The 22,911-nt window shown below is 67.6% G+C and overlaps 3 protein-coding genes across 4 annotated transcripts; 1 reads left to right on the top strand and 2 right to left on the bottom strand.

The window, feature by feature from the left end:
* Positions 1 to 415: 415 nt before the first annotated feature.
* On the bottom strand, positions 416 to 12,217 carry LOC103165852 (solute carrier family 22 member 6-like). 2 transcript variants are annotated; one of them, XM_029061273.2, is made up of 10 exons: positions 11,187 to 12,217; positions 9,442 to 9,545; positions 8,740 to 8,894; positions 7,864 to 8,032; positions 6,470 to 6,593; positions 6,172 to 6,284; positions 4,736 to 4,953; positions 2,049 to 2,157; positions 1,753 to 1,956; positions 416 to 572 (listed from the first exon to the last, which is right to left on the bottom strand). In XM_029061273.2, the coding sequence occupies exons 2-10, from the start codon at positions 9,489 to 9,491 to the stop codon at positions 494 to 496; spliced, it is 1,221 nt and encodes a 406-aa protein (XP_028917106.1). In that variant the 5' UTR covers positions 9,492 to 9,545; positions 11,187 to 12,217; the 3' UTR covers positions 416 to 493. The 2 variants fall into 2 exon arrangements, with proteins under 2 accessions (XP_028917106.1, XP_028917105.1); XM_029061272.2 differs by lacking the exon at positions 11,187 to 12,217 and adding an exon at positions 10,278 to 10,973.
* Positions 12,218 to 14,753: 2,536 nt separating this feature from the next.
* Positions 14,754 to 21,122, top strand: PPP2R5B (protein phosphatase 2 regulatory subunit B'beta). Its single transcript, XM_029061537.2, has 13 exons — positions 14,754 to 14,980; positions 15,496 to 15,692; positions 16,023 to 16,124; positions 16,298 to 16,390; positions 16,488 to 16,618; positions 17,260 to 17,319; positions 17,473 to 17,581; positions 18,264 to 18,317; positions 18,419 to 18,469; positions 18,709 to 18,828; positions 19,097 to 19,224; positions 20,018 to 20,119; positions 20,368 to 21,122. The coding sequence occupies exons 1-13, from the start codon at positions 14,782 to 14,784 to the stop codon at positions 20,513 to 20,515; spliced, it is 1,494 nt and encodes a 497-aa protein (XP_028917370.1). The 5' UTR covers positions 14,754 to 14,781; the 3' UTR covers positions 20,516 to 21,122.
* A 145-nt stretch (positions 21,123 to 21,267) lies between these two features.
* Positions 21,268 to 22,075, bottom strand: GPHA2 (glycoprotein hormone subunit alpha 2). The gene is made up of 3 exons (XM_029059240.2): positions 21,958 to 22,075; positions 21,508 to 21,692; positions 21,268 to 21,369 (listed from the first exon to the last, which is right to left on the bottom strand). The coding sequence occupies exons 1-3, from the start codon at positions 22,055 to 22,057 to the stop codon at positions 21,268 to 21,270; spliced, it is 387 nt and encodes a 128-aa protein (XP_028915073.1). The 5' UTR covers positions 22,058 to 22,075.
* Between the last annotated feature and the right edge of the window lie 836 nt (positions 22,076 to 22,911).

Here is a 22,911-nt window from a genome sequence, read left to right as displayed (position 1 = left end):
TAAAAATAATAATATTGGCATTCGTTAAGCGCTTACTATGTGCAAAGCACTGTTCTAAGCGCTGGGGAGGATACAAGGCGGTCAGGTTGTCCCACGTGGGGCTCACAGTCTAAATCCCCATTTTCCAGAGGAGGGCACTGAGGCACAGAGAAGTGAAGTGACTTGGCCACAGTCACCCGGCCGACAAGCGGCGGAGCCGGGATGAGAACCCAGGTCATTCTGACTCCCAGCCACGTGCTCTACCCACTAAGCCACGCCGCTGCTCAAAATACTCGAGAGCGGGCCCGGCTGCTGTTTGAACTCACGGCCCTCGCTTTCCGAGACCAGCGCTCTCGCCCCTGAGCTCTAGAGCCCCGTACGCACCAGGGGCCTCGGACCGAGGTGAGCCCCAGGACAGAAAACCAGAGAGACGGCGTCTGTCGTACGGTTTTTTATCACCCCCACGCCGCCGCGGCCTTCCCCGTCCCTCTCCCCGCCGGCTGAAGAGGACGACTCAGAGTTTGGTCTGCCGGGGCCCCTCTCCGCCTCCCCGTCTCCAGGGGAAAACTCTCCAGAAGTTGCGCGTCTGCATCCTGGGGGAGCGGGAGGAAATACCATCAACAGTCTGTCCCTGCCCCAGCCGCTGGCCCTCTTCATTCATTCACTCATTCAGCGGCATTGGTCGAAGCGCTTCCCGGGGGCAGAGCACTGTCCTAAACGCTTGGGAAAGAACCCTACAACAATAAACGGTGACGGTCCCCGCCCACACCGAGCTCACAGTCTAGAGGAGGGGAGAGAGACGTCAGTACAAATAAATAAAATGACAGCTAGAGACATAGGTCCTGTGGGGCTGGGCGGGGGGGAAGAGCAAAGGGAACAAGTTCAGGTCTTCCCTCCCTCCCTTCCTTCCTTCCTTCCTTCCTTCCTTCCTTCCTTCCTTCCTTCCTTCCTTCCTTCCTTCCTTCCTTCCTTCCTTCCTTCCTTCCTTCCTTCCTTCCTTCCTTCCTTCCTTCCTTCCTTCCTTCCTTCCTTCCGTCGTATTTATTGAGCGCTTACTGTGTGCAGAGCGCTGTAGGCTCCCAGAGCTGGAGGAGGAGGAGCCATTGACAGCTAGCTCTCCTTCCTGGAGAAGCAACCCTGGCTCTACTCTGAGGGAGTAATAATACTAATAGTGGTATTTAAGCGCTTTCTATGTGCCGAGCACCGTACTGAGCGGCTGAGGTGGGTACAGGCAAGTCAGGTTGGACACAGTCCCTGTCCCACGTGGGGCTCACAGTCTCAATCGCCATTTTTATCTCAATCGCCATTTTTACAGATAACTGAGTTCCAGAGAATAATAATAGTAATAATAATGATGGCATCTGTTAAGCGCTTACTATGTGCGAAGCACCGTTCTGAGCGCTGGGGGGGGGGGGGGGCGGATACGAGGTGATCAGGTTGTCCCTCGTGGGGCTCACAGTCTTCATCCCCATTTTAACCGAGGCCCAGAGAAGTGAAGTGACTGGCCCACAGTCCCCCAGCTGGCAGGCGGCGGAGCCGGGATGAGAACCCACGCCCTCTGACTCCCGGGCTCTTTCCCCTGAGCCATGCTGCTTCTCAATAAGGGAAGGGAAGTGACTTGCCCAGGGTCACACGGCAAACAAGGGGCGGGGCCGGGATCAGAACCCACGACCTTCCGAGTCCCAGGCCGGGGGTCCAGCCCCGACGCCAGGCTTGTCCTAGGAGGGAAGGGGTGGGGTGAGCAGGGAGTGGCCAGGGGCAGAGGTCACCCACCTGCTCCGCACTTGCTCCAGGGTGTCAGGCAGGGGCAGGCCAGTGGTCTCAGGCAGGAAGGCCGCCAGCAGCCCCGAGGCCAGGGCCACCGCGCTGAACAGCACGGGAGGCAGCAGGGGCACCGACGGGCCGGCCAGCAGCACCAGGGGAGCCAGCACGGCCCCCAGCCGGGCCACCATGTTGGTGACACCCACCCCCGTCTGCCTGAGGAGCGGAGGGGGCGGTCAGGGCCGGGGCCGGGGGGCGGGCCCTCCCGCCCGGACCCCCGGGCCCCCGGACCCCCGCGGGCGCCTCACCGGAGCGGGGTGGGGAACAGCTCGTTGGCGTAGAGGTGGGCGCAGGCGAGCGAAGCCGACATCAGTCCCTTGGCCAGGACGGTCAGCGCCACGTTGGGCCACACCGGCTCTGCGGGGACGAGGGGCGGGCGGGGGAAGGAGGCCGGGGCGCGGTTGGGAGGGCAGGGCGTCCCTAAGGTGGGCCCCGAAGGGTCGGGGGGCAGAACGGCACCGCCAGCACCTCCCCCCCGGCCCCCGGTTTGCTCAGCGAAGGCCGTCGCTACTGACTCTATCGACTCGCCCCGGCGCTCGGCACGGCGCCCCGCACACGGCGGACGCCCGGCAAATACTGTCGATTATACGCCAAGATGTTTGAGGGCGGGGGTGAGGGTGAGGATTAGGGCGGGGACCGTGTCTCCCAATAATAATGATGATGATGGTATTTGTTAAGCTCTTACTAGGTGCCAAGCACCGTTCTCAGCGGGCCGGGCACTGTACCCAGCGCTGGGGTGAATACAAACTCGTCGACTTGGACGCCGTCCCCGACCCACGGGGAGCTCACGGTCTCGATGCCCATTTTCCAGATGCGGGAACTGAGGCCCAGAGAAGTGCAGTGACTTGCCCGAGGTCACACAGCAGACAAGTGGGGGGGTCGGGTTTAGAACCCACGACCTATGCCGTATCCACTACGCCATGCTGCTTCTCCCACCGTCCTCCTAATTCCTAATTCCTCCTAATTCCACCGGGCTCTCCTCGATGCTTAGCACGGTGATCTGCGAACAGTGGGCGCTCAGTCAGTTCTACTGGTTTGATGGTAAGCTCCTGGAGGGCGGGGATCACGTCTCCTAATTCGAGTGCACTCTCCCCAGCGCTTAGTACAATGCTCTGCACAAAGTAGGGGCTCAGCAGGTACTGCTGATTAGATTGGGACAGAGTTAGGGCAGGAATCACGTCTTCTAGTTCTACAGAGAGAAGCGGCATGGCGTAGTAATAATAGCGACGGCATTGGTTAAGCGCTTACTATGTGCCAAGCACTGTTCTAAGCGCCCGGGGAGGATACAAGGTGGTCAGATTGTCCCACGTCGGGCTCCCAGTCTTCACTCCCATTTTGCAGATGAGGGAACTGAGGCCCAGAGAAGCGAAGTGACTCGCCCAAAGTCACCCAGCTGACAAGCGGCAGAGTCGGAATTTGAACCCGTGACCTCTGACTCCCAAGCCCGGGCTCTTTCTACTGAGCCACCACGCTATGTAGCGGATAGAGCACGGGCCTGGGAGTCAGGAGGTCATGGGTTCTAATCCCGGCTGCGCTACTTGTCCGCTCTGTGACCTTGGGCAAACCACTTCTCTGGGCCTCGGTTCCTTCATCTGTAAAATGGGGATTAAGACTGCGAGCCCCAAGTGGGACAACCTGACTCCCTTATATCTACGCCAGCGCTTAGAACAGTGCCTGGCACATAGTAGGCACTTACAAAATACCAAAATAATAATAATAATACCGCACTCTTCCCAGTGCTTAGTATAGCAATAGCAGTCAGTCAAACAATGGTATTTATTGAGCGCTTACCGTGTGCTGAGCACCTGTTAGAGAGGAAGCATGGCGTAGTGGCTAGAGCACAGGCCTGGGAGTCAGAAGGTCATGGGTTCTAATCCCAGCCCTGCCACTTGTCTGCTGTGTGACCCTGGGCGAGTCCCTTCCATTCCCCGTGCCTCGGTTCCCTCATCTGTAAAGTGGGGACGGCGACTGTGAGCCCCACGTGGGACAGGGACTGTGTCCAACTCGACTTGCTTGTCTCCGCCCCGGCGCTTAGTACAGTGCCTGGCACAGAGTAAGTGCTTTCCAAATACCATCATTATTCATTATGATTATTATTGCAGTAAGCACTTGGGAGAGAGCACAGGGGAACAGAGTCGGTAGCTGTGATGTCTGCCTGTAAGGAGCTTACAGGGGGAGACGGATATTAAGCTAGTTTAGGGATCGGGGACATAATAGTGGAAAAGAATATTTCCACAGTATCAGAGGGCTTAAGGGGGTACACAGTCATTCATTCCATTGTATTTATTGAGCGCTTCCCGTGTGCAGAGCACCGTACTAAGCGCTTGGAAAGTCCAATTCGGCAACAAATAACATCCAAGTTCGTATTCTACGAGGAGGGGACGGGAAACGAAGGGATTTCTTTCCCTGTCGGGGGCCGGGGAAAACCGGTAATGGAGGGGGACAGGGGAACCCCAGGGTGGGGGAGATACCGTCAGAGCCCCCGGCCCCAGCCCAGCGCAGCCCAGCTTTGGTATCTGTTGCCGGATCGTACGTTCCAAGCGCTTAGTACGGCGCTCTGCACATCGCGAGCGCTCAATAAATACGACTGAACGAGTGAACGAGCGGAACCGAGCGGAGGGAGGCGGGCAGCGGGGCGAGCGACCGAGCCATCGCTCCGGCCGAGGTTCCCTGGCCTCCGTGGGGGCCGCACCGGGAACCGAAGCCGGGCTCTCCCCACCCCACTCGCTCCCCGGAGAGCGGGAGGGGACCCTCGAGGCCGGTGCCACTCAGAGGAGGCCTCCGGGGGGGGGGGGGTGAGAGCTGGGGAAAGGGCACCGCCCCGGCCACGCGGTGCCCACGTGCCCTCCCCCCGGCACGGCCATCCCAGCTTCCCGCCTCCCCGCGGGCCCCCGGATCCCCCCGGGGCAGCCCGTTGGTCGACGCGGGGGCTCACCGCGGGGCACGGGGAGGCCCAGCAGCACCAGGCCCCCCCCCAGCAGCAGGCAGGAGACCTGAGTGAGTCGGCGGCCCAGCCTGTCGGAGGCCCCCACGACCAGGAGGCGGAAGGGCAGGTCGGCGGCGCCCAGGACCAGCTGCATCAGGAAAGGGTCCTCGCCGGGGAAACGCTGCATGTCCAGGGCCAGGGGGTAGAAGGCCAGCGTGGACGAGAACCTGGGCGGCCACGGGGCGGGAGGGACGACACGAGGGAGGACTGGACGCTCGCTCCTCCCGCCCGCCTGCGATACCCCCTCTGAGCCTCACCCCTCTCCTACTTAACCCCCACCCATTCCGCACGGGCGCTTCTCGGTGCCTCGGTGACCTCCTCTGTACAACGGGGATGAAGACTCTGAGCCTCGCGTGGGACAACCTGCTTCCCCTGTATCTCCCCCAGCGCTTAGAACGGTGCTCCGCACATAGTAAGCGCTGAACAGATACCAACATCGTCATCACGCACGCACGCATGTGTCGGGGGGGGGGGGGTGTATATATGTGTGGGTGCGTGCGTGGGCAAACACATCTCCCTTTCTCAGTCTCTTTCTGGGTATCTCCAGCTCACACTAAAAGCGGCGAGGAAAGAGGCCGGGCTTGAGAGTCAGAGCTCGTGGGTTCTAATCCCGGCTCTGCCACTTGTCCGTCATGTGACTTCAGGCAAGTCGTTTCCCTTCCTCTGTGCCTCAGTTAGCTCATCTGGAAAAGGGGGATTAAGACTGCTTTCCTTGTATCCACCCCAGCGCTCAGAACCGTGCTCGGCCCATAGTAAGCGCTAAACAAAAACACATTATTACTGCGTGGGTCTGCGTCTGTGTGTGTGTATATGCGCATACGTGCACCTCTCCCTTTTTCGGTCTCTCATTCTCTCTTTCTGGATGTCTCTGTCTCTCATTGTGTCTGTGTTTCCTTTCCTCAGTCTCCACCTCCCATTTTCTCTGGGCCTCACAGTGTCCATTTATTTATTTCTATTAATGTCCGTCTTTCCCTCTAGATTCCAAGCTCGCTGTGGGCAGGGAATGGGTCTCTTTATGGGTATACTGTACTCTCCCAAGTGCTCAGTACAGTGCTCTGCCCCCAGTAAACGCCCAATAAATACAGATGAATGAACGGACGCTTCCCTCTGCGGCGGTTCCCTTTCCCAGTCTCCGTCTCTCTCCTCCTCTTTCTGAATCTGTCTTTCACTCTTCCCACCTCTCCATCTTGGTCTCTCATTCTCTCTCCGCTTATCTCTGAGGCTCTCTCCCTCCCTCTGTGCGTGCCTTGGCCGCTCGGGCTCTCTCAGTTTTCTCTGTCGGCCTGGCCCCGTTCGCACTCGCCGCCTGTCTCCGGTTCCCTCGGTCTCTCCCAAGGCCTCCCTCTGTGGCTCCGGGGCCAGGGGTGGGTCTCTCTGTCCCTCACCAGACGGCCGTGATGCAGGCCGTGACCGTCCGCATCGCCGGACAGCGGAACAGGTCCAGAATGGAGGCCCCCTGGGTCGCCCCGGACTCCTGAGGCTGTTCGGCCTCCAGCGTCTGCGCCAGAGACGGCCACGGAGAGAGACGAACAGAGAGAGAAGAAGGGAGAGAGAGGGAGAGAGAGCGCCAAGACACGAGGGCCAGGCATCTGCCGGCCGGGTCAAAGCGGTTTCCCGAGGGGAGAGCCGGGGGCTGGGGGAGCGGGATTCCTTGGGCTTCCCTGCCCTCTCCCCTTCACTCACCTCCAGGGAGAGACCCTCCCCAGCCTCCCGGATCCCATTGACTCTGGCCACGAGCCACAGGGACCTCAGAGCCTCATCTGGGCGCCTCTTGGCTAGCAGCCAGCGGGCTGACTCGGGGAGCCACCTGGAGAGTCAAAGGTCAGAAGTCACGGATGGAGCTTCTGCTCCCCGTTACTTGAGCACTACATCATGGTCGCGCCCCCATCCTTCCTCCTCCCACCCGAGATGCAATTCTCCCCGCGGCGGGCGAGCTCCTAGAGGACAGGGATCGCGATAATATCTATCGGCCTCCCCCCAGCGCTTAGGACAGCGCTGCGCACACAGTAGGCGCTCAGGACACACCGCCGATCGACCGATCGATCGATCGATCGGTAGGCGGGCCTGAGCCCTCTAGGGGCCCTCCCGATATTTCCGCTCTCTCTCCCGGGCACGGCTGAGGAACCGACGGGAGAGATACGCCTGGCCCCGGGGGAATCTGCTCCGGGTGGAACCACCGAGAGCACGAGGGAGGCGTCTGGGGGTCGGCCGGGTGCTCTTCTGTTTCCGGGGAGGACCGGCCAGCACCCCACCGGGCGGGGAAAGCGTCTATCATCGTGGCATCCTCTCCCGACTGCTTAGTACAGCGCTCTGCACACAGTAAGCGCTCAATAAATAGGATCGACCGGGTGACCGTAGGGCAGTCCCTCGGGCGCGGCCCAGACTCTCCTCAGACGGGATTCCCCCTCCCCACCCGGGAAACGGGCGACCCTACTCTCACGCCCTAATATTAGTAACCGCCACGATGATAATACTAAGGATGGCGTAGCGGGTAGAGCCCGGGCCTGGGAGTCAGAGGGTCACGGGTTCTAATCCCGGCTCGGCCACCTGTCTGGCGTGTGACCCTGGGCAAGTCACTTCACTCCTCTGGGCCTCCGTTACCTCATCCGCAAAATGGAGACCGGGACTACGAGCCCCACGTGGGACGGGGACCGCGCACCACCCGATTTGCTTCTGTCCACCCCGGCGCTCAGTACAGCGCCCGGCCCATGGTGAGCACTGGACCAACACCATGATAATAACGATGATAACGGTGGTCTTTTTATTTATTATGCCCTTATTAGGTGCCAAGCACTGCGCCGAGCACTGGGATAGATACGAGATGATGAGATCGGACGCGGTCCCCGTCCCTCCCGGGGCTCCCGGCGTCAGGCGGAGGGAGGACGGGGATCTTTTCCCCGTTTCAGAGAGGCGGGAAGAGGCCCAGAGGGGCTAAGCGGCCTACCCGAGGTCACGCAGCAGGCCGGGGGCCGAGCCGGGACTCCCGGCCCCGCGCTCGTTCCCCGAGGCCCCCGCTGCCCCCTCAAGACCCTCCCGCCCCCACCGGGCCCCGGGATGCAGACGTCTGGAAGGCTCACCAGCTGCCCAGGAAGCCCAGTCCACAGGGGAGGCCGACGGCCAGCTGCAGGTGTCTCCAGTGGCGGAAGCGGAAGGCCAGGCCGGCCAGAGTCACCTGCCCCAAGGTGACGCAGCAGGACAGCATGGCAGCCACTAGGGCCTGGCGTGGGGGCGGGATCCACTCCAGAGCTGCGGAGCCGGACGGAGAGGCAGAGATGGAGTCGGGCAGAGAGGGGACGAGCCCCCGGGGCCCGGCGCTGCCCGGCCACCGGGCTCCCACCTCCCCGGAGGTCCCGCCACCGGGAGTGGGTCCGGCGCGTGGCGATTCCTCTCCGGGGTCGGACGCCTCCCCTTCCGCATCCCCCTCCCCATTATTACCGCGACGGCATTTGTTAAGCGCTTACTCCGTGCCGGGTACCGCGCCGAGAGCCGAGGCGGGTCCGAGCAAATCGGGTCGGACCCGATCCCCGTCCCGCCTGGGGCTCCCGGTCTCCATCCCCGTTTTACAGATGAGGTCGCCGGGGCCCCCAGGAGTTAAGGTGACTCACCCGAGGTCGTAGAGCTGACAAGCGGCGGGGCCGGGATGAGAGCCCAAGGCCTCCCGGCTCCCGGGCCCGCGTTCTAGCCATCACGCCTTGCCGCTTCTCGCTTCCCCCACCTCCCCGGAACTGCCCCCCTCAGGATGCGGCTCTCCACCCCCTGGAGCTCCCCCGGGCACCGTCCCTTCCCGCCCCAGAGCCCCGGATAAATCCCTCCGGTGACAACGGTCTCCTCCCGGCCCTCGATCTCGCCGTCCCGGCCCCGACGCCCCGGTTCCCGCCCCTCCCTCCCCCGGCCTCCCCAGCCCCCCCGGTTGCCCTCCCGGTCCCCCGCTACCGCCATCCACACCCACTCACTGAAGCCGATCCCGTTGATGAGCAGCCCGGAGACGCCCATCCCACACAGGAAGCGGCAGATGCAGTACCAGGGGTAGGAAGGGGCCAGAGCCGCCCCCGTGCTCAACGCCGCCACCTGCAGGAGGGACCCCAGAAACACAACCCGGCGGCCCAGCCTAGGGGACGCCGCCACCCGCCCCGGACCCCCCCAGAGGGGCCGGTCAGGGGACGGGAACGGCGGGGCCGGCCCCGGTAGCTGGCTTAGCCCAGAGTGCCCGGCCTCGGGAGTCAGAGGCGGTGGGTTCTAATCCCAGCTCTGCCCCTTGCTCTGTGTGACCTCGGGCCAGTCACTTCACCTCTCCGGGCCTCGGTGACCTGGTCTGAAGACCGTGAGCCCCACGGGGGACAACCCGATTACCTTGTGTCTACCCCGGTGCTCAGTCCGGTGCTTGGCACGTAATAAGCGCTTAACGAATACCTTTATTATTATTATTATTATTATTAGCCGCCTCCCGCAGAGAGGGACACAGGAGAGGCCCGGGGAGACCAGAGGCAGCCGGGCACGGCCACCCAGCGGGAGGCGACGGAGACGTGAAGTCGAGGGCAGCGGCGGGCCCCAGGCCGGGGTTCAAAGGTCGGGGGGTGGGGGGGGGAGGAGGCCGCGGAGAGGGCCCCAGGAAGTCTCTCTACCCCTCCCCCCGGCCCCCCGCCCCGGTCACTCACCTGTCAGCCAGCCCCCCGAAGCCCAAGGACCCCAAGAGCACGCCGACCATGTAAATGGACTGGGCCGTGCCCGGGAGACTCTGCCGGCTACACACCAGCTCCCACTGAGGGAGAGAAGGAGAGCAGCGAGGTGAGAACCGGAGTCGTTCATTCAATTCGGTGGTACTTACTGAGCGCTTACTCTGTGCGAAGCACTGTACCAAGCACTTGGGAGAGAACAATACGACAACCAAGGCGCATTCCCTGCCCACAGGGAGCCCGGGGACTAGAGACTCATCCGTTCCGCCCCATCGCCCCACCCTGCAGCCCCACCCCACCCCGACGCCGAGCAGGGGAGCGGGGACGAGGGGGAGATTTGGGGGTGAGGGTGGGGAAACGCGCCCCGGGCCCCGGGGGGCGGTGGGGAGAAGCGGAGGGAAGAGCCGGACCCCGGCGAGCAGAACGTCTCCCTTCGGGAGCGAGGAGACATCGCGCGGGACGCCCCAGAGGAGAGATCCTCGGGGCCCGGGGAGGGCGACTCTGCCCGGGAACGGAGAGTTCCCGAGGGCCGGGTGGACGGGCGCCAAACGATAACAGCTGCGGGATCCGTTAAGCGCTCACTACGTGCCGGACACTCTACCGACCGCCGGGGTGGATCCAAGCAAATCGGGTCGGACCCGGCCCCCGTCCCACGTGGGGCTCGCGGCCTCGAGCCCCATTTTACGGACGAGGGAACCGAGGTCCCGAGAAGGGAAGTGACGGGCCCAAGGTCGCACGGCAGACAGGCGGCGGAGCCGGGATTAGAACCCAAGGGCCTGCCGAGTCCCAGGCCCGGCCTCCATCTCCTACGCGGTCACCTCGGTTACAATAGTGGCGGCGAACACGCTCCGGTCGAACACCCAGCCCTCCGTGCACGCCTCGGTGGCATTGGTGCCGTTGGCCGGCAGGCGCAGGCAGCCCTCCGGCCCCTCCGGGGGGTCGGCGGGCCGGGGGCGCCCGGACCCCCGGCAGCGATGGGGCGGGACGGCGGCGGTGAAGTTCTGGAGGAAGTTGTGGGTGGCCACGAAGAGCAGCGGCACGGCCACCAGACACACCTGCAGGACCTGGAACCGGCCCCAGCCCCCCGCCCGCTCCAGCAGACCCCCGGCCCCCATCCCGCTCCCGCTCGGCCCGGCCGCCCGAGGACGACTTCACGTGACCGGGCCCCGGGAGAGGCCGAAGTCCTGAGCGCCGGCCTGTGACCTCAGAGTCCGGGCTGGAGGGAGAATGGAGTCAAGGGGTGACCCGGGAGGGGGGAACCCGGTGGGAGAGTCAGGGGGCGGGGGGGCGGGCTCGGCCATCCTGGGACCGGTGGGCCAGCGGGTGAGGGAAGGGCACCCCGGGCCCTGGAAGGGAGCAGGCCACCGAGGGGCCGTGGCGACGGCTTCCGCTCGAAGCCCGGGGTCGGCCACCCTTCCGATGGCCCTAGGCTTCGTCCATGAGAGAGGGGGGTGGGCTCCTCCCTTCCTTATCGGGGAGAGGGCGGCTCGCTCCTCTCTGGGCTCCCCCCCCCCCACCGGGTCCCCCCCTCCCCCTCCTGTCCCCGGCTCCCCTCCCCGGCCTGGCTCTTTAAGTCGGAGACCATGATGTCACCGCAGATGGGGAGAGCGAGGGGAGGGGGACTGCAGGACCAGGGCCGACTCCATCTCCCGGCAGCCACTCGGGAACGACATTCCCCGGCAGGCATCGCGACGCCCGGCCTCGCTTAACTCGTGGGGTTCCAGTACCTCCGGCTCCGGCCCCCGGGCCCCGAGCCGTTGAATCCAGCTCGGTCCCCGGGACGGGAGAAGGCCTCGAGTCCGAGCCCGGGATTCGGGCGACCTTCCCGGTCGAGTCCAGAGCTGCGGGTCTCGTTCCTCACCCCGGACCTCTCGACCGTTGAGCGGTTACCGCGTGCAGAGCACCGTACCGAACCCCCCGGGAGACTACGCTACGACGGAGTCGGCGGTCACCGTCCCCTACCCACGGGGAGCTTACGGTCGAGAGGGGCGACGCAGACACCGATGTAGAAAAGTTACCGATACGCAAGGGAAGCAACGTGGCTTAGAGGGCGGAGCACGGGCCTGGGAGTCAGAGGACGCGGGTCCTAACGCCGGCTTGGCCGGTCGCTCTGCCGGTCGCCAGCTGTGTGACCTCGGGCAAGTCGCTCAACTTCTCTGGGCCTCCTTCTCCTCAACCGTCAAATGGGGATTCGATACCCGTCCTCTCCCCCAAGTCGAGACTACGAGTCCCATACGGGCCCGTGTCTGACCTAGTTGACTCGTACCTACCCCAGCGCTTAGAACGGTGCTTGCCACACAGTAAGCGCTTACCGATAAGTACGCACCCCAGAAAATAAACACACGAGAGCCGCGGGGCTGAGGCTGGGGTGAACATCAAGTGTGAAAGGGGACGGAGAAGGTAGAGGGAGCAGGGGGAAAGACGGTTTAGTCGGAAGGGATGCGCTCCTTGTGGGCAGGGACCGCGTCGACCGACTTCTTCGCACCGCGCCCTCCCAAGCGTTCGGAACAGTGTTCTGCACACGGTAGCATTCGATAAATGCCACTGATTTAATAAGACTTTGAAGGCGGGGGAGAGTGGCGATCTCGTATGCGGTCGGTCTGTCGCGGTTCCCTAGTTTATCACCGGTCTTTTCTCCCTAGAGAACCCCGGCGATCTGTTTCCCATCAGGGGCCACTCAGTCAGCCATTCTATCGCATTTATCGAGCGGCTACTATACGCAGAGCACTCTGCTAAGCGCTTGGGAGAGTACAGTACGACAGTAAACGGACACGATCCCTGCCCTCAACGAGCTTCCAGTCTAGAGGGGGAGACAGAGAAAGAAAGAAAGAAAGAAAGAAAGAAAGAAAGAAAGAAAGAAAGAAAGAAAGAAAGAAAGAAAGAAAGAAAGAAAGAAAGAAAGAAAGAAAGAAAGAAAGAAAGAAAGAAAGAAAGAAAGAAAGAAAGAAAGAAAGAAAGAAAGAAAGAAAGAAAGAAAGAAAGAAACGACAGACAGGGACGTAAGCGCTGTGGGGCCGAAGAAGCAGCGTGGCCGAGACGCAGAGCGGACAGAGCTCGGGCCTGAGGGAGGGAAGGACCCGGGTTCTAATCCCGGATCCGCCACGTGTCCGCTGTGTGACCGTGGGCAAGTCACGTCACTTCTCTAGGCCTCAGCTCTCTCATCCGTAAAATGGGGATCGGGACGGGGACCGCGTCCAACCCGATCAACCGACCGGTAGCCCGGCATCCAACCCGATTAACCTGATTAGCGGCACAGTGCAGAGGATAGAGCGTGCGCCTGGGAGTCAGAAGGTCATGAGTTCTAATCCCGGCTCTACCGCTTGTCTGCCGTGTGACCTCGGGGCAGTCGCTTCACTTCTCCGGGTCGCAACGACCCCGACTGTAAAATGGGGACCGAGACCGTGAGCCCCATCTGGGAAAGGGACTGAGTCCAGCTCGATTCGCTTGTGTCCACCCCGGCGATTAGCACGGCGCCTGGCACGTTATAAGTGCCTAAGAAGTACCTCAGCGATTTCGATGCCCATTTCACAGTTGACATAACCGAGGCACGGAGAAGTATAACAGCAATAGTATCGTAATAACAGTGATGGTTACTGAGCGCTTACTACGCACTCTTCTAAGCACCGGGGGAGATGCAAGATTATCGGGTTGCCGTAGATGCCAGGCACTCTACTAAGCGCTGGGCTGGATACAAGCAAATTGGGTCAGACGCAGGCCCCGTCCCACGTGGGGCTCACGGTCTTAATCCCCATTTTCCGGATGAGGGAACCGAGACCCAGAGAAGTGAAGCACCTGGCCCAAAGTCACACGGCTGACAAGCGGCGGAGCCGGTAATCATAACAACGATAACAATTACAGAACCCAGGACCTCTGACTCTCAAGCGCGTGTGCGCTCTTTCCACTAAGCACACGGCCCCGGCGCTCGGTATGGACCCCGGCACCTAGTAAGCGCTTAACGAATACCAGCGGGCGGGGCGCAGAAGCGGCGCGGCTCAGCGGCGGGAGCCCGGGCTTGGGAGTCGGAGGTCGCGGGTTCTCCTCCCCGCTCCGCCACCCGTCAGCGGGGTGAGCTTGGGCGAGTCGGTTCGCCTCCCGGCGCCTCGGTTCCCGCCCCCGGAAAAGGGGGACGAGGACCGCGGGCTCCGGGTCGGACGACCCGACCGCCTCGCATCTCCCCCGGCGCCCGGAACGGCGTGCGGTAAGCGCTCGACCGACGCCATCGTCGTCGTTCTCCGGCCCTCGGTCCCCTCGCCCGGAAATGGGGGACGAGGCCCGGGAGCTCCAAGCGGGACAGGCCGACGACCCCGTATCTCCCCCGGCGCCCGGCGCGGCGCCGGACACGCGGCGGGCGCTCGACCGCCGCCGCCGTCGCTCTCCGGGCCTCGGGTCCCTCACTCGGAAAAGGGGCGCGAAGCCCGGGAGCCTCAACCGGGACGGCCCGACGGCCTCGCGTCCGTCCCGGCGCCCGGCACGCGGCGGCCGCCCGACCGACGCCGCCGTCGTCGCGGTCGCCCTCGGGGCCTCGGTCCCCTCCCTCGGGAGAGGGGGACGGAGGCCGGGGACCCCCCGGTCGACCGGCCGACGGCCTCGAGTCCGTCCCGGCGCCGGGGACGGCGCGCGCGGCGAGCGCCGAACCCGTGCCGCGGGCCGCGGTGGGGTTCCCCGGGCCCGCGGTGGACGCTTGACCGCTCGCCGGTCCCGCGGTGGACGCTTGACCCATCGCCGGTCCCCGGGGGGTGGCGGGGGGATGGCGGGCCGACCGGCGGGCCCGGGGCCCTTTAAAGGGGGGCCGGGACTCCATCTCCCAGGCTCCCGCGCGGGCTCGCCCCCTCCCCTCTCCGGGGTCCCCCCCCCTCCCCCCATCATCATCATCGCCGTCGGCCCCCCCCCCCGGGGGGGGGGGGGGGAGGGGGCGGGGCCGGGCGGGGGGCGGCGACTCGATGTCATTCTCGGGAGGCGGGCGGCCGGGCCGGCCGGAGGAGCGCAGCCACCCCCGTCCCGGGCGGAGGGAGCAGGCGGACGCGGCCCGGGCCCGGCGGACCCCGTCCCCGTGTCCCCGTCCCCGTCCCCGTCCCCGTCCCCGCACGGGGGCCCGGGCCGGCCCGGGGGGCGGGGGGACCCCAGCCGACGCCCCTTCCGTCCCTCCGGGACCGGCCGTCCGGGGCCCGGGCCGGGGCCGGGGCGAGGCGGCCCCCGGGGCCGGACGGCGGGCCGGGGGGCCGGGGGGGGCCCGGCCGGGATGGCCCGGCCCGGGGACCGGCCCTAGCGCCCCGGCCCCGGCCCCGGCCCCGGCCCCGGCCCCGGCCCCGGCGGAGCGGGACCATGGAGACCAAGCTGCCCCCGGCGGGGACCCCCACCAGCCCCTCGTCCCCGGGGCTGTCCCCCGTGCCCCCCCCGGACAAGGTGGACGGCTTCTCCCGCCGCTCCCTCCGCCGGGCCCGGCCCCGCCGCTCCCACAGCTCTTCCCAGTTCCGCTACCAGAGCAACCAGCGGGAGCTCACGCCCCTGCCCCTCCTCAAAGGTGAGAGGCCCGGACCCCGAGGCCCGGGCCCCCGGGGGGCTCCGTCCGCGGGGTCGCCCCGGGGTCGGCGGGGGGCGGGACCCCGGCCCGCCCTGCCCCGCCACCCCGCTCCCTTTGCTGACGCACGTTCTGCTCCGCGCGTCGTGGGCTGGGGAGGGGGGGGGGATCCGTATCCTCTCTTGAGTCATCCAGGGGGGGGGGAGGAGGGGGAGGAGGAGGTGGGGGGCGGTGGGGGCCGGTGGCCTCCCGGGGTCCGGCGGGGAGAGGGGTGAGCCGAGCGGGACCCCCCCGGCCCGGCCTCGGGAGGAGCGAAGGCCGGAGTCGGGGCGACGCCGGACCCGGGAGGGGGGAGAAGGTGGAGCCTTCGCAGGGGGCCCGGGGGTCCGGGGGGCGCGGGAGGCCCGGGCCGGGGGGGTGGAGGGGGGTCGGGCCCTCCGGGGCGTCGAGGGCGTCGAGGGGAGAGCGGGACGCCCGGCCTCAGCGGCGTCGCGCCCCGCCCCGTCTCTCCTCCCCAGACGTCCCGGCCTCCGAGTTGCACGAGCTGCTGGGGCAGAAGCTGGCGCAGTGCGGGGTGCTCTTTGACTTCTTGGACTGCGTGGCCGACCTGAAAGGGAAGGAGGTCAAACGGGCGGCCCTCAACGAGCTGGTGGAGTGCGTGGGGGGCACCCGCGGCGTCCTGATCGAGCCCGTCTACCCCGACGTCATCCGCATGGTGAGGGGGGGCGGGGGGCCGCGGCCGGGACCCCGGGCCCGGCCGCCGAGGGTCGGGCCGGTCGGCCCCGTCGGCCGGGGGGGCGCGGCGTACGTGCCGGGCGCCTCCCGCGCGCGGGGTCCCGTGCCGGGGGCTGGGGAGAGGGCCCCGGAGTTAGTGGGTCCGGTCCCCGCCCTCGAGGAGTCCGCGATCCGGCCCGTGACCCCCGGAAGGGCGGGCGGGCGGGGAGGCCTAGACCGCCCAGGACGCCGGAGGCCGTCCCCCGGTGGCCGCCCAGTGGGACGTGACCCCGGTCCCTCCCCCCCCCCCGCCCTCCCCTCGTCCTCTCAGATCTCGGTGAATATCTTCCGAACGCTGCCCCCCAGCGAGAACCCCGAATTTGACCCCGAAGAGGACGAACCCAACCTGGAGCCCTCCTGGCCGCACCTGCAGGTACGGGGCCGGGGGCCGGAAGGCCGGGGGGCCGGGGGGGGGGGAGGGCCGGGGGCGCCGGACGGAGGCCGGGCCTGGAGGAGGCTCCGTCCGGCAGACTGGGGGAGCCGGGGGGTTGGGGTGGGGGGGCGGCCCGGAGCCGCCCCAGCGCCCCCTCCCCCGTGCCCCTTCAGCTGGTGTACGAGTTCTTCCTGCGGTTCCTGGAGAGTCCCGACTTCCAGCCCTCGGTGGCCAAGAGATACGTGGACCAGAAGTTCGTCCTGACGGTGAGGCCCCGGGGTCCCGGTTCAGGCGTGGGGGCGTTGGGGGGCGACGGGCCCGGCGGCGGCGGGCGACCGGAGCCCGCTGTCTGTCGTCCCTCAGCTCCTGGAGCTGTTCGACAGCGAGGACCCCCGGGAGCGTGAGTACCTCAAGACCATCCTGCACCGCGTCTACGGCAAGTTCCTGGGGCTGCGGGCCTACGTGCGCAAACAGTGCAATCACATCTTCCTGCGGTGAGCGGGGGCCGCGGGGGCGCGGGCGGCGGGGGGGGGGGGGGCGGGGCGGGGGGCCGGTCGTGCCCCGGAGAACCGTCGCCGGACGCTCGGAGAGGGGCGGGGCCCGGAGCCCCCGCGAGCCTTCCCCGTTGCCCGTTTCCCGCCCGCCTCGGCCCGGGGACCGTGACTCCCTGGGCGAGTTCTCGGTACGGTGCCTTGCTCAGAGTGAGCTCTTAACGGATACCGCCGAGGGGCGTGGCGCGGTGGCCAGGGCCCGGGCCTGGGAGTCTGAAGGGCGTGGGTGCCAATTCCGGCTCCGCCGCTCGTCCGCCGCGTGGCCTGGGCCGAGTCGCTTTACTTCTCCGGGCCGTCTGTGGAATGGGGCTGGGGACCGTGAGCCTCACGTGGGACGAGGATTGGGTCCAGCGTGATCAGCTTCTAGCGACCCCGGCGCTCAGCTAGGGCCTGGCGCGGAGTAAGCGCTTAGTAATTACCACAGTGATTACTATCCTTGGGTCCGAGCCCCCCAGCCGGACCGTGAGCTCTTTGAGGGCAGGGATCGCACCTGCCGAGCCTATGGTCTCGCGCTTTCCGGAGCGCTCGGCACGGCGCTCCGCACGCGGTAAGCGCCCCGTAACTCCCACTGATTGATCGATCAGGTTCATCTACGAGCTGGAGCACTTCAACGGGGTGGCGGAGCTGCTGGAGATCCTGGGCAGGTGAGGGCCGTCCCGGAGCTGGGGCCTCCGGGGTCCCGTGGGGGCCGGGGGCCGGGAAGGGGGAGCGGGCGGAGGAGGAAGGGGGCCCGGACGCCGGGGACCTGACGCCCGCTCCCCTGCCCCCCCCCCCCCCGCCCCGCCCCCCTCCTCCAGTATCATCAATGGCTTCGCGCTGCCTCTGAAGACGGAGCACAAACAGTTCCTGGTGCGGGTGCTGATCCCCCTCCACTCCGTCAAGTCCCTCTCCATCTTCCACGCCCAGGTGGGGCTCGCGCCGCGGTGGCATCCGCGGGGGCGCCGGGAGGGCACCGGGGGCGGGGCGGGGGACCCGTCGGGATCCCCACCCGCCGGGCCGCACCCCGTCACCCTTCCCTCGAGGCTCTAAGCTCCTCGCGGGCGGGGAATGTGTCCGGTACACCGTTCTATTGTCCTCTCCCAAACGCTTAGGACGGTGCCCTGCACACGGTGAGCACTCCGCAAATAGGACTCATTCATTCGGTTGTATTTGTGGAGCGCTTACTGTGTCTAGAGCACTGTACCGACCGCTCAGGAAAGTACAACATTTCAATCAATGGACACGTTCCCTGCCCCCGGCGAGCTCGCAGTCTGGAGGATGTCACCCTCCGTTCGACGCTGGGCTCTCTGTGCCCTCGGTGCTGCCCCGGGACCCTCGGGGTCTCCACCCCTGGCACGTGGGCCTGGCGCGGAGGTCCCTCCGGCCCTTCCTCGGGACCCCTGGGCGGGAAGCCCCCTCTGCCTCTTCCCCTGGGTCCGGCGCTTAGTCAGGTGCTCCGCGCACAGTAAGCGCTCGATCAGTACGATGGAGTGAATGGGTTGGCCTGGTGCCCAGTGTTCACGGTGCCCCTTCCCGTCTTCCCTTCCCTTCTCCTTGTCCCCCTCCTCTCCTGCACTCCCCTCGCCTCCCGCCCCCCTCCCTCCGCCAGCTGGCTTACTGTGTGGTGCAGTTCCTGGAGAAGGACGCCACCCTGACCGAACACGTGAGTGACCCCAGCCCAGCGGGAGGGACCCCCGCGGGGAGGGGAGGGGGCAGGGGGCGGCTCTGACCGCCCCCGGGGGGCTCTCCCGCCCTCTCCTGCAGGTCATCCGGGGGCTGCTCAAATACTGGCCCAAAACCTGCACCCAGAAGGAGGTACCGGGGCGGCGGGCCTCGCTCGGGGGGGGGGGGGGGGGGGGCTCACGGTGGGGGACAGGGGCAAGACCAGCGGGGCCGGGAGGCGGATCCGGGGACGAGGGTGGGGCTGAGGCCGGCGAGGCTGCTTCCCGCGGGGAGCCGGGCGGGGACGAGAGGGAGCCCGAGGCGCGGGGGGTGGGGCCGGGGGCCGCCGGGCCCGAGGATCGGGCATCCCGCCGACCCCGCCGCCCCTTCAGGTAATGTTCCTGGGGGAGATGGAGGAGATACTGGACGTGATCGAGCCGTCCCAGTTCGTCAAGATCCAGGAGCCGCTCTTCAAGCAGGTGGCTCGCTGCGTCTCCAGTCCCCACTTCCAGGTGCGGAGGCCGAGGGCGGGGAGGTGCCCACGCCGAGCCCCCCCCCCCGGCGGCCCCGGCCTCGGTCTCCCTCTCCGCGGGCCCCGGGTTTCCCACCTCGGCCGGTGAGCGGCTCCTCCCGGACCTGCCCGCCAGCCTCCCTCCCTCCCTCCCCCCCGCTCGGCTCGCCAGGCGGGGCCGGCCCGGCCCGGCCGGTGAAAGGCGGGGAGGGCGGGGCGAGGGTCAGGGTGACGGCGGGGCCGACGCGGGGCTGGCTTCCCCCCCTCAGGTCGCAGAGCGGGCTCTGTATTTCTGGAACAACGAGTACATCCTGAGCCTCATCGAGGACAACTGCCACGCCGTGCTCCCTGCCGTTTTCGGGACCCTGTACCAGGTCTCCAAGGAACACTGGAACCCGTGAGTCCCGGGAACCCCGCCGACCCCGCGACCGAGGAAGGGCGTCTCGCCGGCCTTCGGGGAGAGGCGGCGAGAAGAGGCAGGGAGGCCCGGCGGAGAGAGCCCGGGCCTGCAAGGAGGAGGACCTCGGTTCCTGCTGCGTGACCTTGGGCTAGTCGCTTCGCTTCTCTGGGCCTCGGTTTCCTCCTCTGTCAAACGGGGACTCGGCGGGCGTCCCCCTTCCCTCTCAGACTTCGAGCCCCGTGTTGGATGGGGGCCGTGTCCGACCCGACGGTCTTCCGGCTACCCCAGCGCTCGGTACGGTGCCGAGAACGCAGTAAGCGCTTAACCCGTACCGCGGATGACGATAAGAGAAATGTCGTTTGCTAACGGTGTCTGGCGCGTGGGAAGCGCTTAACAGATACTATTATCATTACGTGCTCGCTGCGTGCCGGGCACCGTGCCGAGCGCCGGGGTAGATGGAAGGTAACCGGGTGGGACGCGGTCCCCGTCCTCCACGGGGCTCACGGTCGTAGTCCCCGTTGTACGGATGATTCTCTGAGGCCCGGGGAAGCGAAGTGACTCCCTCACCCGAGGCGACACAGCAGACGGGTGGCGGGGGCCGGGATTAGAACCCGGGTCCTCCCGACTCCCGGGCCCGGGCTCCGTCTACCGGGCCAAGCTGCTTCTCTCTTCGTTCCCCTCCCACTTCCCTCTTCCCCTCTGCCTGAGGCAAGGTCCCCACCGTGGGGTGGAGAGGGGCAGGGGAGCGGGGCCGGCCGGCTTCACCCCGCCTCCCTGTCCCCCTTCCCAGGACCATCGTATCGCTCATCTATAATGTCCTCAAGACCTTCATGGAGATGAACGGGAAGCTGTTTGATGAGCTCACGGCCTCCTACAAGCTAGAGAAGCAGCAGTAAGTGGCGGGGTCGGGGGGAGAGGAGAGGGCGGGGGGCGTCGGGTCGGGAGCAGGCAGCGGCCGGCCGGAGTAGCGGGGGGCGGTCTCGGCCCGGCCTCGGGCAGAACGCGCCGGGCGGGCAGGGGCGGGCGGGGCGGCGGACGGGAAGGCTGGACGGCCGGGGGGGGGGGGGGGGGGCGAAGGGGAGACTGCCCTCCGTCCTCCACCCCGGTCCACCCCCCCTCTACCCTCGCCCCGTCTCCCAGGGAGCAGCAGAAGGCCCGGGAGCGGCAGGAGTTGTGGCAGGGGCTGGAGGAGCTGCGGCTACAGCGACTGCGGCGGGGGCCGGCGGAGACCCCCCTCCAGCGGCTCGGGCCCCGAGTGGGCCCCGGGGGAGGCCCGGGACAGAGCTAGAGAAGCCCGGGCGGCCGGCCTTGCCCCCCTAGGGGGGCCCACACAGACAGCTGCCCCCCGGCCCGTGCCGGGGCGGGGGCGAAGCCTCCCGCGCGGACGGCGGGGCCTGGGCCCGGGGGGCGCTGGCTCGGGGCGCCCCGGGGCGGGGGCCGGGCCGCGGAGGGCGGCGCTCTCCGATCCTCCCGGCTGGACTTGAAAGGGAAGGAGGGACCGGTTGCCCGGCAAGAGGGGGCGGCGTCCCCCTCCGCGACGGGCCCGCGCCCGGGGGCGGGGGGGTCTCTCCCACTCCCGACCCAAGAAACCCCGGCCGTTCCCCGAGGCCACCCGAAGCCCACGTCCCCCGCGGCCCCCTCTCCTCCCGTGCCAGCGCGAGGATCTCCCCCCTTTCGCCCCCGCCCCAGGCTCTGGATATATTTATTCCCCCTCTGCCTGCCCCCGTTCTGAGGTGTCCCGTCCCCCCTTTTTATTTATCGGTCGGGGGAGGGTGTGAGGGGCCCAGGATCGGGGGCGGCCGGGTCCCCCGTTGTTCCAGGCCTCCCCTCGCGCCCTCCCCGGCCCTCCCCGCCCATCCCCGAGAGCAGACTCAATAAAGAGAGAGACGTGCGGAGCTCCCGGGCCGGCTGCTTTACTGGGGCCGGGGACTTGGGGAGGGTGGGGCCGAGGCGCCGGCGGGGTCCCGGGTCCAAGAGTAGGCCGGGAGGCCGGCGCGCGGCGGGGCGGGGCGGGGCGGGGGTCCCCGCCGGGGGTCCGTCTCAGTAGCGGGAGAGGCGGCACGTGTCGCACTGGCAGGCCTGAGCGGTGAAGATCTCCAGGTCCTCCTGCCGGGCTCCGGCGCACTGCAGCTGAACCTTCACCTGGGGGTGGGCACGGGGGAGGCAGCCCGCGCTGGGGAGGGGACGGGGGAGGCAAGGGCGGGCCTCGCCGGGGGAGCCCACCCCCCCCCCCGGGCCCGGGGCCTCGACCGCCGCGGCCCGCCCGCCCGGCCCCCTCACCTTCCGCAGACGGCTGATGGTGCAGCACTGGGACACGGAGGTGATGTTGTGCCGGTAGCCGCTGGCCACCAGCACCGAGCGCTTGGAGGGGAAGGCGCTGGACTCGCAGTAGCCCACGCAGGCCTGAGCCACGTGGGACCCCCGACAGGTCCCGCCGCGGTCGCTCCTGACGGTCACGTTGAACGCTGCCGGGAGGGGACCGGCCGGGCTCCGGGGGCCGCCCGGCCTGCCGGGCTCCTCTCGGGCCTCCCCTCTCCCGAGGCCTGCCTGCCTCCCGCCGACCGCCCCGACCCCGGCCCGGCCCCGCGAGGCTCCGTCGCCCCCGGGGAACCGTCCCCGCTGTCCCCCTCGGGCGGCTCCCTCTCCGACGCCCCGGGCCCCGGTCCCGCTCAGCCCGATCCGGCCCGGTCCCCCGCCCGGCCCGGTCCCGTGGGCCCCGGAGCTACTCACGGTGCAGGCGGCAGCCCGGGGCGACGGCTTCTTGGCCCCGGGCCCCGGCGGCCATCTGGAAGACGAGCAGGCAGAGGGGCAGGGCCCGCGGGGACGCCATGGGGCGTCTGAACCGCGCGGTCGGCTGGTGGGTCCGTCTAGGCACGTGTTGGGGGGCGGCGGGGGGGTCTCCGTGAGTCTGTGAGCGCGTCGTCCGGGGCGGGACAGACTTCCACCCCGCAGACGTCTCATCCCCGGCGTGAGGCGCATCCCCTCGGCCTCCACGGCCCCGGAGCGGGCGGCCCTCCCTCTCCCGACGGTTTGCCCCGGCCGGCTCCCCTCCCCCCTGCCCCCCGCCCCCCCGTGCCCTATCCCGGACGCCCCTCACCGGTTGGGAAGGCTGGGAGGAGAGCGGGCGGGCCGGGAAGCGTGGATCCGGGTCTCCCGTCGGTCGGTCGGAGTCCCGGGCCGGCCGCCCGCTGGCTTTATGCGGCGGCTCCGTGGGCGGCGCCCCCGCGGGCGTGATCGGCTCCTCGCCCTCCCCCTCCCCGGGCCCAGGCCTCGGGGGAACTCCCACCTGAAAGAGCTGTTGTCTGCCCCGGGCCGGGCTCTGCCCCTGGGCGGGTGGCCGGCGGACGGACGGCAGGCGGACGAGACGGGGCACGGCAGCTCCGCTGGGACGGGGCCTTGGCGTCTGGGCCCCGGACGCTGCCCGCTGGGCCTCCGGGGCCTCCGGAGCGCCCCGGGCCCGGACGGCTTCTCCCTCGTCTGGACGGGGGACCGGCAGCCCCGTCGCGAGAGGGGTCTGCCGCCCACAGCCGCCCCCGCCTCGGAGACCGGAAGGAAAGAATGAAATCCTCCCGGCAAGACCGTGGGTCTGAGCGTCTGGGGAGCCAGATTCTAGCCCCAGCTTTGCCACCGGTCTGCCGGGCCATCTTGCGCGAGTCACTTGGCCTCTCTGGACCTCAGTTTGCT

This window comes from Ornithorhynchus anatinus, chromosome 3 (genome assembly GCF_004115215.2).
Source record: "Ornithorhynchus anatinus isolate Pmale09 chromosome 3, mOrnAna1.pri.v4, whole genome shotgun sequence".
Lineage (NCBI taxonomy): Eukaryota > Metazoa > Chordata > Mammalia > Monotremata > Ornithorhynchidae > Ornithorhynchus > Ornithorhynchus anatinus.
The sequence above is the reverse complement of the archived record's forward strand: the minus strand, read 5'-3'. Positions and strand labels throughout refer to the sequence as shown.